Raw genomic sequence first — 13,643 nt, 5'->3', positions numbered from 1 at the left:
TTGGGAAGTCTAGAAGCAGGGAGCACAATTTCAGAATAAGGAAGAAGTCACCGAGGAGAGAGATGAGGAGAAATCTCTTTCCACCGAGGGTTGTGAATCTTTGGAATTCTCTACAGAGGTCTGTGGAAGCTCAGTTTTGAGTCTGTTTGAAGCAGAGATCGACAGATTTCTGATTAACAATAATATAAAGGGTTAGGGTATAAAAGACATTGATTGAAGTGTCCAATCAACCGTGGACATATTGAATGATTGAACAGGCTCGATGGGCTGAATAGCCTCCTGTTCCTATGCTCTCACTTGTAGTATAAATTGTTGTGACTGTTTGAAATTTGTCATTCCTTTGTTTCTCTTGATGGGGGCAAGACGAAACACTTCAGCAACATAGCTCTCTTCTTCAGCAATATTCAAGATCACTCTCACTGAAAGAATAAACAACTTGTCTTTCTGCAGCTCCTGTCACGTCCTGAGGTGGTCTCAAAGTGCTTTACAGCAAAGAAAGCCACTTTTGAGATACAGTCACCACTGCAGTATAGAGCATAAGAACATAAGAACTAGGAGCAGGAGTAGGCCATCTGGCCCCTCGAGCCTGCTCCACCATTCAATGAGATCATGGCTGATCTTTTGTGGACTCAGCTCCACTTTCCGGCCCGAACACCATAACCCTTAATCCCTTTATTCTTCAAAAAAATATCTATCTTTATCTTAAAAACATTTAATGAAGGAGCCTCTACTGCTTCACTGGGCAAGGAATTCCATAGATTCACAACCCTTTGGGTGAAGAAGTTCCTCCTAAACTCAGTCCTAAATCTACCTCCCCTTATTTTGAGGCTATGCCCCCTAGTTCTGCTTTCACCCGCCAGTGGAAACAACCTGCCCGCATCTATCCTATCGATTCCCTTCATAATCTTATATGTTTCTATAAGATCCCCCCTCATCCTTCTAAATTCCAACGAGTACAGTCCCAGTCTACTCAACCTCTCCTCGTAATCCAACCCCTTCAGCTCTGGGATTAACCTAGTGAATCTCCTCTGCACACCCTCCAGTGCCAGTACGTCCTTTCTCAAGTAAGGAGACCAAAACTGAACGCTATACTCCAGGTGTGGCCTCACTAACACCTTATACAATTGCAGCATAATCTCCCTAGTCTTAAACTCCATCCCTCTAGCAATGAAGGACACAATTCCATTTGCTTTCTTAATCACCTGTTGCACCTGTAAACCAACTTTTTGCGACTCATGCACTAGCACACCCAGGTCTCTTTGCACAGCAGCATGTTTTAATATTTTATCATTTAGATAATAATCCCTTTTGCTGTTATTCCTACCAAAATGGATAACCTCACATTTGTCAACATTGTATTCCATCTGCCAGACCCTAGCCCATTCACTTAGCCTATCCAAATCCCTCTGCAGACTTCCAGTATCCTCGGCACTTTTTGCTTTACCACTTATCTTAGTGTCGTCTGCAAACTTGGACACATTGCCCTTGGTCCCCAACTCCAAATCATCTATGTAAATTGTGAACAGTTGTGGGCCCAACACTGATCCCTGAGGGACACCACTAGCTACTGATTGCCAACCAGAGAAACACCCATTAATCCCCACTCTTTGCTTTCTATGAATTAACCAATCCTCTATCCGTGCTACTACTTGCCCATTAATGCCATGCATCTTTACCTTATGCAGAAACTACAACAACGCTCCGCAAACAGCAAATGAGAGATGACCAGTTCATCTGTTGTGGTGATGTCAGTTCAGACATTTCGATAAGCCTTGGCTTCAACTCCCTGAGAATCTGAAACGAGGAACACGGGAGATTCGGGGGCTCAGGAGAGGCTGAAAGCAGAATTGACCGGGTTGGGACTATTGATCAGGAGATTGGGAGTCTGAGATTTACATTCATTATCCAGCTCACCTTACGTCTCTCTTTGTTTTTGCAGGTCACGACCTTGTGTGTGCCTCCGGTGAACTATGAGCTGGTGAGTTGTCTCAAGGATTTATGTGTCAGTGTTGGAATGATGGGAGATGATGAGCAACAAACTATTGTCAGGAGATTCCTGGGCGTTATCTCAGTGATGAGTCCTGTGGGTTGGGGGCGGGGGGGGGGGGGGGGGGGGGGGTCCAAAATGGAGCCCAGGTGCTTCCAAATGTCTCAACAGTTTTTCAAAACGATGAATTTTCATATTTTTATTTTCCAATTTGACAAGCTATGAAAGCAGACGGAAGCATCTGCTTAGTTTGCATCGCGTGTGTTTTGACGCAGAAAGTCTTCTAAGCCTACGTCTCATGTGAATAAACTTAACCGTGCGAGGCACCAACTCATCTTATGAATGTGACTCTTCATTGCACCCACTTTCAGCTAAGTATGTTTCTGAAACACCGAGGTAATTGCTGAGGTTATTTTTTTCTTACTCCTTGGGGTGTGGGTGCCCCTGGTGGAACCAACAGTTATTACCCTGACAAGGTGGTCGAGAACCACCTTCTTGAATTGCCGCTGAATTTGATACACTGAGTCACTGGACAGGTGGATGTGGCCCGCAATGCTGTGAGACGGCAATCAATGTCGGTTCAGCCCAGGCAAGGAGCGCAGGTTTCCGTCCTGAAAAGACATCAGGGAAACCGGTTGTTAAGACAATCGACAACATCACGATCAGCTTCACTAAAACCAACTTCTTTTTAGATGTTTTATCGTAGAATTTACAGTACAGAGGGAGGCCATCCGGAGCCCATCGAGTCTGCACCAGCCCTTGGAAAGAGCACCCCACTCAAGACGTGCCTCCATCCCATCCCCCTAACCCAGTAACCCCACCTAAGTTGAATTCAAATTTTCAAACCGCACAGTGAGAGCCCGACAGTGCCCCCCGCCTTTCCTGGGGTCGTCACCTTCTGCATTCTTTAACATCTCTGCTCCCCCAGCTCCCTCGCCCCCCCTGGGGTCAATCTCCCCTTGGGGGGTGAGTGGCGGAGGGGGAGGCATTTTTGTGGAGGCCTTTGATTGTACCTGTGACTGGGCAATAAAAAGTGTCTTCTTCCCAGCGGTGCACTGTGGTGATCCACTGTAATAGGAGATGTAAGGTAGGACCTGCACTACAGGTTCGCCGGTAGCTCCTGCCGGCTGGCTCCGCCCACGGAGAACTGTATAAATATGTATGCCCTCCAGTGCCCTGCCATTTCGCCAGCTGCAGCAGGAGGCCACGCATCTGACTGTAATAAAGCCACAGTTGTACCCAATCTGCGTCTTTGTGCAATTGATCGTGCATCAATTTATTACAGTCAGAGTTTCCACAGGATGGATATCCGAATTAAGCCCGATCGCCTGCAGCTGGATCCGCACTCGCCCGACGCCAGGAAAGACTTTACTCACTGGCTGGCATGTTTTGAGGCTCACATCAACGCGGCGGACCCCGCGCCAACAGAGGCTCAGAAGATAAACGTCCTGTACTCCAGACTGAGCTCCAGCGTGTTCCCGTTGATCCAAGACGCCACGAATTACACAAAAGCAATGGAACTCCTTGAGGAACACTACGCGAAGAAGGCGAACACGCTCTTCGCCAGGCATGTACTCGCCACCCGCTCGCAACTACCTGGTGAGTCCATCGAAGACTTCTGGCGCGCCCTAATTCCACTCGTCCGGGACTGTGACTGTCAGGCCGTCACGGCCTCCGAACACGCGAATCTCCTCATGCGCGATGCCTTTGTGACGGGGAGTGCGTCGGACCGCATCCGAGAACGATTGCTGAAAGGGCCACGCTCGAACTGGCGGAGACGTAAACCTTGGCGCTCTCCATGACGGTCGCATCCCGTAACGTACAATCATACCCCTCCCGCCGTGCTGCCCACCCTTCTACCCCTTCCTACCCCGCCAACGACCTCCTCAGCCGGGGCCCTGCCTTCGCAATACGCCTGCGCCGCACACAGATCTGCGCACCCCCGGGGGTCCCCGCTGCTACCTCTGCGGTCAGCAGAAGCACCCCCGCCAACACTGACCGGCCCGCACTGCCGTTTGTAAAGCCTGCAGTAAAAAGGGCCACTTCACGGCGGTGTGCCAGGCCCGCACAGTCGCTGCGATCACGCCCGCTATCGCCACCTCCCCCAATCCAGACGCACAATGGGAGCCGCCATCTTCTCCTCCCGGGGCCATGTGCGACCAATGGGCGCCGCCATCTTGTCCCGACCCCGCAATGTGCGACCAATGGGCGCCGCCATCTTGTCCAGACCCCGCAATGTGCGCCCCATGGGCGCCGCCATCTTGTCCTGACCCCGCAATGTGCGCCCCATGGGCGCCGCCATCTTGTCCTGACCCTTTGTACAGTCATCCTCACTGTCCAGGGCGTAGAGTTTAGTAACTTCCGCCTCTATGTCCTTCCTAATCTCTGCGCTGCACTCCTGTTGGGCCTGGACTTCCAGTGCAACCTCCAGAGCCTCACCCTCAAATTCGGCCGGCCCGTACCCCCCCTATGACAGGTGAGGACCTTGAGAGGATTGATATCACCAAGGAGGTAGTGATGGGCAAGCTAATGGGGCTAAAGGTAGACAAGTCTCCTGGCCCTGATGGAATGCATCCCAGAGTGCTAAAAGAGATGGCTAGGGAAATTGCAAATGCACTAGTGATAATTTACCAAAATTCACTAGACTCTGGGGTGGTCCCGGCGGATTGGAAGTTAGCAAACGTGACACCACTGTTTAAAAAAGGAGGTAGGCAGAAAGCGGGTAATTATAGGCCAGTGAGCTTAACTTCGGTAGTAGGGAAGATGCTGGAATCTATCATCAAGGAAGAAATAGCGAGGCATCTGGATGGAAATTGTCCCATTGGACAGACGCAGCATGGGTTCATAAAGGGCAGGTCGTGCCTAACTAATTTAGTGGAATTTTTTGAGGACATTAACAGTGCGGTAGATAACGGGGAGCCAATGGATGTGGTATATCTGGATTTCCAGAAAGCCTTTGACAAGGTGCCGCACAAAAGGTTGTTGCATAAGATAAAGATGCATGGCATTAAGGGGAAAGTAGTAGCATGGATAGAGGATTGGTTCATTAATAGAAAGCAAAGAGTGGGGATTAATGGGTGTTTCTCTGGTTGGCAATCAGTAGCTAGTGGTGTCCCTCAGGGATCAGTGTTGGGCCCACAACTGTTCACAATTTACATAGATGATTTGGAGTTGGGGACCAAGGGCAATGTGTCCAAGTTTGCAGACGACACTAAGATAAGTGGTAAAGCAAAAAGTGCAGAGGATACTGGAAGTCTGCAGAGGGATTTGGATAGGCTAAGTGAATGGGCTAGGGTCTGGCAGATGGAATACAATGTTGACAAATGTGAGGTTATCCATTTTGGTAGGAATAACAGCAAAAGGGATTATTATTTAAATGATAAAATATTAAAACATGCTGCTGTGCAGAGAGACCTGGGTGTGCTAGTGCATGAGTCGCAGAAAGTTGGTTTTCAGGTGCAACAGGTGATTAAGAAGGCAAATGGAATTTTGTCCTTCATTGCTAGAGGGATGGAGTTTAAGACTAGGGAGGTTCTGCTGCAATTGTATAAGGTGTTAGTGAGGCCACACCTGGAGTATTGTGTTCAGTTTTGGTCTCCTTACTTGAGAAAGGACGTACTGGCACTGGAGGGTGTGCAGAGGAGATTCACTAGGTTAATCCCAGAGCTGAAGGGGTTGGATTACGAGGAGAGGTTGAGTAGACTGGGACTGTACTCGTTGGAATTTTGAAGGATGAGGGGGGATCTTCTAGAAACATATAAGATTATGAAGGGAATAGATAGGATAGATGCGGGCAGGTTGTTTCCACTGGCGGGTGAAAGCAGAACTAGGGGGCATAGCCTCAAAATAAGGGGAAGTAGATTTTGGACTGAGTTTCGGAGGAACTTCTTCACCCAAAGGGTTGTGAATCTATGGAATTCCTTGCCCAGTGAAGCAGTAGAGGCTCCTTCATTAAATGTTTTTAAGATAAAGATAGATAGTTTTTTGAAGAATAAAGGGATTAAGGGTTATGGTGTTCGGGCCGGAAAGTGGAGCTGAGTCCACAAAAGATCAGCCATGATCTCATTGAATGGTGGAGCAGGCTCGAGGGGCCAGATGGCCTACTCCTGCTCCTAGTTCTTATGTTCTTACCGTTTGCGGCCTCGCGACCCTCAGGGTCGATCCCCCCTCCCTCTTTGCCAATCTAACTGTGGATTGCAAGCCCGTTGCCACTAGGAGCAGATGGTACAGCACCCAGGACAAAACCTTCATCAGGTCCGATGTCCAGCGGTTGCTTAAGGAGGGTATTATCGAGGCCAGCAACAGCCCCTGGAGAGCCCAAGTGGTAGTGGTTAAAACTGCGGAGAAACACAGGATGGTCGTGGACGACAGCCAGACCATCAGTCGGTACACGCAGCTCGACGCGTACCCCCTCCCACGCATATCTGATATGGCCAATCAGATTGCGCTGTACCGGGTCTTCCCAACAATTGACCTGAAATCCGCCTACCACCAGCTCCCCATCCGGAAGTCGGACCAGCCATACACGGCCTTCGAGGCGGACGGTCGCCTCTACCACTTCCTTAGGGTCCCTTCCGGTGTCACAAATGGGGTCTCGGTCTTCCAAAGAGGGATGGACCGAATGGTCGACCAGTACGGTTTGCGGGTCACCTTTCCGTACTTAGATAATGTCACCATCTGCGGCCATGACCAGCAGGACCACGATGCCAACCTCGATAAATTCCTCCGCACTGCCACTCTTCTCAATCTGACCTACAACAAAGAGAAGTGTGTGTTCAGCACGACCCGGTTAGCCATTCTCGGCTATGTAGTCCAAAACGGACTTCTCGGGCCCGACCCCGAGCGCATGGAACTTCCATGGGAGGGGGTACTGCGCCCCCTCATGGAGCTTCCCTCCCCCACTGCCCCAAGGCCCTCAAACGCTGCCTGGGGTTCTTTTCCTACTACGCTCAGTGGGTCCCAAACTATGCGGACAAGGCCCGCCCACTCATTCAGTCCATCCGATTCCCCCTCGCGGCCGAGGCACAACACGCTTTCGCCCGCATCAGAGCAGACATCGCCAAGGCCGGGATGCGCGCAGTGGACGAGTCACTGCCTTTCCAAGTAGAAAGCGACGCTTCAGACGTCGCCCTTGCCGCCACTCTAAACCAGGCAGGCAGGCCCGTGGCATTCTTTTCCCGCACCCTTCATGCCTCTGAAATTCGACACTCACCCGTCGAGAAGGAGGCCCAAGCTATCGTTGAAGCTGTGCGTCAATGGAGGCATTACCTGGCCGGTAAGAGATTCACTCTCCTCACGGACCAACGGTCGGTAGCTTTCATGTTCAATAACACACAGCGGGACAAGATCAAAAATGATAAAATCTTGCGGTGGAGAATCGAGCTCTCCACCAATAATTACGAGATCTTGTATCGCCCCGGTAAACTCAACGAGCCCCCAGTCGCCCTCTCCCGAGGTACATGTGCCAGCGCACAAGTGGACCAACTCCGGGCCCTACACGACAGCCTTTGTCACCCGGGGGTCACTCGATTGTACTATCTGGTCAAAGTTCGCAATCTGCCCTACTCCGTCGAGGAAGTAAGGACAGTCACCAGGGACTGCCAGGTCTGTGCGGAGTGCAAGCCGCACTTCTACCGGCCGGACCGTGCGCGCCTGGTGAAGGCTTCCCGCCCCTTTGAACGCCTCAGCGTGGATTTCAAAGGGCCCCACCCCTCCACCAACCGTAACACGTACATTCTCAGTGTGGTCGATGAGTACTCCAGATTCCCATTCGCCATCCCATGCCCCGATATGACGTCTGCCACCGTCATCAAGGCCCTCAGCACCATCTTCGCTCTGTTCGGTTTCCCCGCTTACATCCACAGTGACAGGGGATCCTCATTCATGAGCGATGAGCTGCGTCAGTTCCTGTTCAGCAGGGGTATAGCCTCCAGCAGGACGACCAGCTACAACCCCCGGGGAAACGGGCAAGTAGAACGGGAGAATGGGACGGTTTGGAGGGCCGTCCAGCTGGCCCTATCGTCCAGGAACCTCCCAGCCTCTCGCTGGCAGGAGGTCCTCCCTGACGCTCTACACTCCATCCGGTCACTATTGTGCACCGCCACTAATAACACACCCCATGAACATGTTTTTACCTTCCCCAGGAAGTCCACATCCGGGGTGTCGCTCCCGAAATGGCTCGGTGCTCCAGGAGCGGCCCTTCTCCGTAGGCACGTCCGTCTCCACAAGACGGACCCCTTGGTGGACAGGGTTCACCTGCTCCACGCCAACCCTCAATATGGGTTTGAGTTCCCCAACGGCCGAAAAGATACTGTCTCACTCAGGGACCTGGCACCGTCAGGTTCCACCCCAACACACACCCCCACCAATGCGCCCCCCCCCCCCCCCCCCACCTCCCACCGCGCCGCCAATATTGACCCCACCAGACCACCCCCCCTCCCCTTTTCCGCACAAGAGGATGCAGAGGACTTCGGCATGCTCCCGGAGTTCCCCGATGACTGGCCAGCATCAGCACCGCCACCACCGCCATCGGTGCCACCTCCACCACCGCCAGCACCGACTTCGCCGCCACCATTACGCCGCTCCCAACGAAGCACCAAAGCACCGGACTGGCTGAACCTTTGACCGACTCCGGACCGTCAACATGGACTTTTCTTTCCCTACCACTGTACATAATTGCACTAATTGTATATAGTTTCACGTCGCCCCCGCCGGACTCATTTTTAACAGGGGGTGAATGTGGTGAACCACTGTAATAGGAGATGTAAGGTCGGACCTGCACTACAGGTTCGCCGGTTGCTCCTGCCGGCTGGCTCCGCCCAAGGAGAACTGTATAAATATGCGTGACCTCCAGTGCCCTGCCATTTCGCCAGCTGCAGCAGGAGGCCACGCATCTGACTGTAATAAAGCCACAGTTGTACCCAACTTTAGTCTTTGTGCAATTGATTGTGCATAATGCACACACCCTGGAGAATTTTTCCAAAGGTTGTCAGTGACGAATTGGTGGGGAAGATTTGCGTGCTGCATTGCAGACATGAACTTGCTGGGCCGAGCGGTCTCCTTGTGTGCTGGTACAACTCTATGAGTTTGTGAGTTTGTCATTAGATTGCAGGGATTTATTCTAATTAAAACCAGATCCCCCCCCACCCCCCGAGTTCCTCATTCATCCAAAAGCCATCATTAAGCTCTGACAAAGAAGCTGCTGTTGGTTTGAGCTCCCCTGTTAAATCAAAATCTACCTCCTGTTTCCTGCCTTACTCGCTCTGTGCTCTATGTGGCCCCATTGCTCCATCTGTCAGTGTTTTCCCTTTTCAGAACTCACAGATTCCTGTTCTACGTTCCGACTCAGGCACCTCGCCCACGCGACAGTTTGTTACGCCGGTCAGACACTCCGCTACGGAAGGCGTCACATTCTGTAATCTCCGGTCTCATCGTGGACATCAAGCAAAGGCCGCTGACCAAAATCCGGAATCCAGGAGGATTTCCCAACATCCCACAGAGTTGGCAAATTGAAATCCGTGATGAGGGCCCTGGTGAGGATTTGGAATGTGCCGGCCCCTCTTTTGGGGGAAGTTGGGAAACATTGTGGATGCCTGTCACCGAGGGAGCGACTCTGTCCTGGAAACAGTGAGGAATGGGAGACAACGCATTCCCAGGATATGCTGACTCTGCCCTGGAGGGGGAGGTGGAAAAGAGAGAGATGTTCTGGCAGGGGTCCATCCAGACCCCCACATGAAACGCAGAGAGCTGTGCCAAGGACCGGGGCACACTGCCGTAATAAGCACAAGGACCTCACCCGTGTGGGCAAGGTCAGAGGGTGCCACATCCTGCCAACTGCACTGTCACCCTGACCGCAATCCCCCCATCACGCACCAACTGACCATCTCCACCAATCCGCACTGAGAGCTGAGGGAGCTGCAGTTTATCCCCAATACACTTAGCATTGCTGCAACAACAACACCTTCCATTTAAATAACACCTCTAACATAGTGAAGCACTCAATGCATTTCACAGGAGTGTTCACAGAGACAATGTGACACTGAGTCAATCAGGAGATTTTAGTCAATGTGAGGTGGAGAATTAGACAGAGGAGAGGAGGAGAGGGAGAGCGGGATAGAGGGGGTGTGGGAGAGATGGGGAGAGGGGGAGGGAGAAGGGAAGGGGGAGAGCAGGAGAGGAGAAGACGAGGAGAGAGAGGGAGAGGGGGAGATGGGGCGAGGAGGAGTGGAGGAGATATGGAGAGGGGGAGGGGGGGAGGGGAAGGGGAGGTGAGGGGGAGGGGAGGAGAGGTGGAGGGGGAGGGGAAGGAGGGGGAGAGGAGGGGAGGGGGAGAGGAGGGGGAGGGGGAGAGGAGGGGGAGGGGAGGAGAGGGGGAGATGGGGGAGGGGAAGAGGAGGGGGAGGGGAGGAGAGGGGGAGATGGAGAGAGAGGGAGGGGGAGAGGGGGAGTGGAGGAGAGGGGGGAGATGGGCAGGAGAGGGGTAGAGGGGGAGAGGGGGGATGAGGGGGAGGAGGGGAGAGGAGGAGGGGGAGATGGGGAGAGGGGGAGTGGAGGAGATGGGGAGAGGAGGAAAGGAGGAGACAGGGAGAGATGGAGAGGGGGAGAGGAGGAGGGGAGGGGGGAGGGGAGGAGAGGGGGTGGGGGAGGGAGAGGGGAGATGGGAAGAGGGGGAGAGGGGAGGAGAGGTGGAGGGGGAGGAAGAGAGGAGGGGGAGGGGGAGAGGAGGGAGAGGGGGAGAGGAGGTGGAGGGGAGGAGAGGGGGAGGAGAGGGGTGAAGTGTTGGGTACTCTGACACACAGACGAACCAACACGGGTGTGAATGGTACAACGCAGTTTTATTTCATTGAACTATAAACGTAGTAAACTCTGGTATTCAGCACATGGTGACTGTCTGAGTGGCTGGTAATGAGGTCTGTGCCCTGAGCAGTCTCCTGTTCGAGGGCCCAGGAAGTGTCGTGTTCCCTGCTTTGTACTGTGTCTGCTCTTGTCCGTGATTGGCTGTCGTGTTTTGTATGTTGATTGGTCCGTTGATCTGTCCATCATTATGTGTGTATGTATGTGCTGTGATGTTCACCTGAATATCATGACAAGGGGGAGAGGGGGGAGGGGGAGATGAGGGGGAGAGGGGAGAGGAGGAGGGGAGAGGAGGAGAGGCGGAGGGGAGGAGAGTGGAGAGGGGGAGAGGAGGAGAGTGGAGAGGGGGAAAGGAGGGAGAGGTGTAGAGGAGGGGGAGGGGAGGAGAGGAGGAGAGTGGAGAGGGGGAGAGGAGGGAGAGTTGTAGAGGAGGGGGAGGGGAGGAGAGGGAGAGAGGGAGAGGGGGAGAGGAGGGAGAGTTGTAGAGGAGGGGGAGGGGAGAAGAGGGAGAGGGAGATGGGGAGAAGAGGGGGGAGAGGAGGGGGAGGGGGAGAGGAGGAGGAGGGGGATAGGGGAGGGGAGGAGAGGGGGGAGAGGGGGAGGGGGGAGGGGGGAGAGGAGGAGAGGGGGAGAAAGAGGTGATAGAGTTAGGGCGGGTTGAGGCTATGGAGGGATTTTCAACTTTAGTGGGCACAGAGCTGCCCATTGAGAGGCGTGAAGAAAACTGGTTTATTACAAAGTAAAGTATTTCCAGCGAATCCTCCATGTCGCAGCCGGGACGACAAAGCTCAGAACTCCTCTGGGCCCGCCTTTTATGATGAAAACATTAACTCCGCTGATGGGCCCCACCGCTCAGTGAGGAAGCTCGTATTCCACCAGGCTCACGGGGAAGCTAATTGGTCGGCCCCCGTAGGTATCGTGTGGGTTATACCGTCCCTCATTCAGCGGAGGAGGGTGGAGCGAGGCGATCTGCTCCTCATCGCCCGCGCTGCTCCGTCAGAAACCTCCGACGCCTGGTCTCCATCTCGGAGTCCGTGTCCTCAATGTCCCACATCTCTGTGAGGGGCCCCCAGGAGGCCACAAACTTTTTAATATTGGTGCCGTGGCTGTGTGACTTGAAACTGGTACCTGCGGAGGAGCTCCACGTTGAGTTGGTCTCCTGTGTCTGAGGTGGCCTCCCTGGTTCTTCATCAAAGAACAAAGAAATGTACAGCACAGGAACAGGTCCTTCGGCCCTCCAAGCCCGTGCCGACCATGCTGCCCGACTAAACTACAATCTTCTACACTTCCTGGGTCCGTATCCCTCTATTCCCATCCTATTCATGTATTTGTCAAGATGCACCTTAAACGTCACTATCGTCCCTGCTTCCACCACCTCCTCCGGTAGCGAGTTCCAGGCACCTACTACCCTCTGTGTAAAAATCTTGCCTCGTACATCTCCTCTAAACCTTGCCCCTCGCACCTTAAACCTATGCCCCCTAGTAATTGACCCCTCTACCCCGGGGAAAAGCCTCTGACTATCCACTCTGTCTATGCCCCTCATAATTTACAGGTCGCCCCTCAACCTCCGTAGTTCCAGTGAGAACAAACCAAGTTTATTCAACCTCTCCTCATATCTAATGCCCTCCATACCAGGCAACATCCTGGCAAATCTCTTCTGCACCCTCTCTAAAGCCTCCACATCCTTCTGGTAGTGTGGCGACCAGAATTGAACACTATACTCCAAGTGTGGCCTAACTAAGATTCTATACAGCTGCAACATGACTTGCCAATTCTTATACTCAATGCCCCGGCCAATGAAGGCAAGCATGCCGTATGCCTTCTTGACTACCTTCTCCACCTGTGTTGCCCCTTTCAGTGACCTGTGGACCTGTACACCAGAACCTCACTCGGTTCTGCTCTCCAACCTGGTATGAAACTGGTCCTGTCTGACCCGCTACCCTTCCTGGGACCCACATGGCACCACCTCTGAAGTTTCTAATGTAAACTGCGACACCTGGTCCGGACTGTCTGTTCTGCATCCGGCTCTCTGAGCAATGCCCCTGCCGATCCTGACTGCGGTGCACTTTCCCGCCAACATCTGGGAACACGAGGCTGAGGCGGGTCCAGAGTCTTCGGCCCTTTAACTGCTCAGCCGGCGCTACAATGGTCGCGGTATGTGGGGTGGTACGGTACCAGAATGAGAAGCTGGCTGGTGGTGAGTCGAGACACCTCCTGGATACTGTGCGTTCTGAACGAGGGCCACAGTTTTTCAATGGTCACCTTCGAAGGAGTGGACGGCGTGCTTGAGGACCTCCCGGCACTTTGACTGAACATGCACAGCAACGCGAAACAAGGAGCCCTGGACAGGGCCAGCAAAGGCGGCGTGAAGCCGCGGACAAGGCCGACCCGGACATTCCCACGGGTGGAGGGATGTGGCGGGCAGGAGCTTCTGCTGCTCCTGGCAAATGTGGCACTTCTGCCAGCCGCCCCATCGCCGCACCCAGGCCCGGCCACCAGACGTAACTTTGGGCGAGCGTTTTCATTTTGCACACGCCTGGATAGATCTCGCAGCATGAAGTCCGGATCCCTGTGTGGGCCCGCGATGCGACTGCTCCGGACCAGGATGCCGGCTTCAATGCTCAACTCAGATATTTTTGTCGAGAAAGCTGTGAGCTCGCTGGGCAGTTCCCGGTGTTGACTAGCGGACAGCGCAATACGCCGGATGTTTGACAAGAAGGATCTGTTTGTGTCCACTCACATATTTAGGCTGTCGTGACTGGCAACGTACCCATGAAGTTCAGCGTGGCTACAACGTTGTCAG

The 13,643-nt window shown here is 53.3% G+C and overlaps 1 protein-coding gene across 9 annotated transcripts in view; it reads left to right on the top strand.

The window, feature by feature from the left end:
• tns1b (tensin 1b) overlaps positions 1-13,643 on the top strand; it is a 1,628,779-nt gene that overhangs the window by 918,230 nt on the left and 696,906 nt on the right. For all 9 annotated transcript variants that reach the window (XM_072468585.1, XM_072468574.1, XM_072468565.1 and 6 more), the window contains one exon: positions 1,940-1,978. In XM_072468585.1, the coding sequence (XP_072324686.1) occupies positions 1,940-1,978 (39 nt within the window). The remainder of the gene's footprint in view (positions 1-1,939; positions 1,979-13,643) is intronic.

The sequence above is a fragment of the Scyliorhinus torazame genome, chromosome 2, assembly GCF_047496885.1.
Source record: "Scyliorhinus torazame isolate Kashiwa2021f chromosome 2, sScyTor2.1, whole genome shotgun sequence".
Taxonomy (NCBI): domain Eukaryota; kingdom Metazoa; phylum Chordata; class Chondrichthyes; order Carcharhiniformes; family Scyliorhinidae; genus Scyliorhinus; species Scyliorhinus torazame.
The sequence above is the reverse complement of the archived record's forward strand: the minus strand, read 5'-3'. Positions and strand labels throughout refer to the sequence as shown.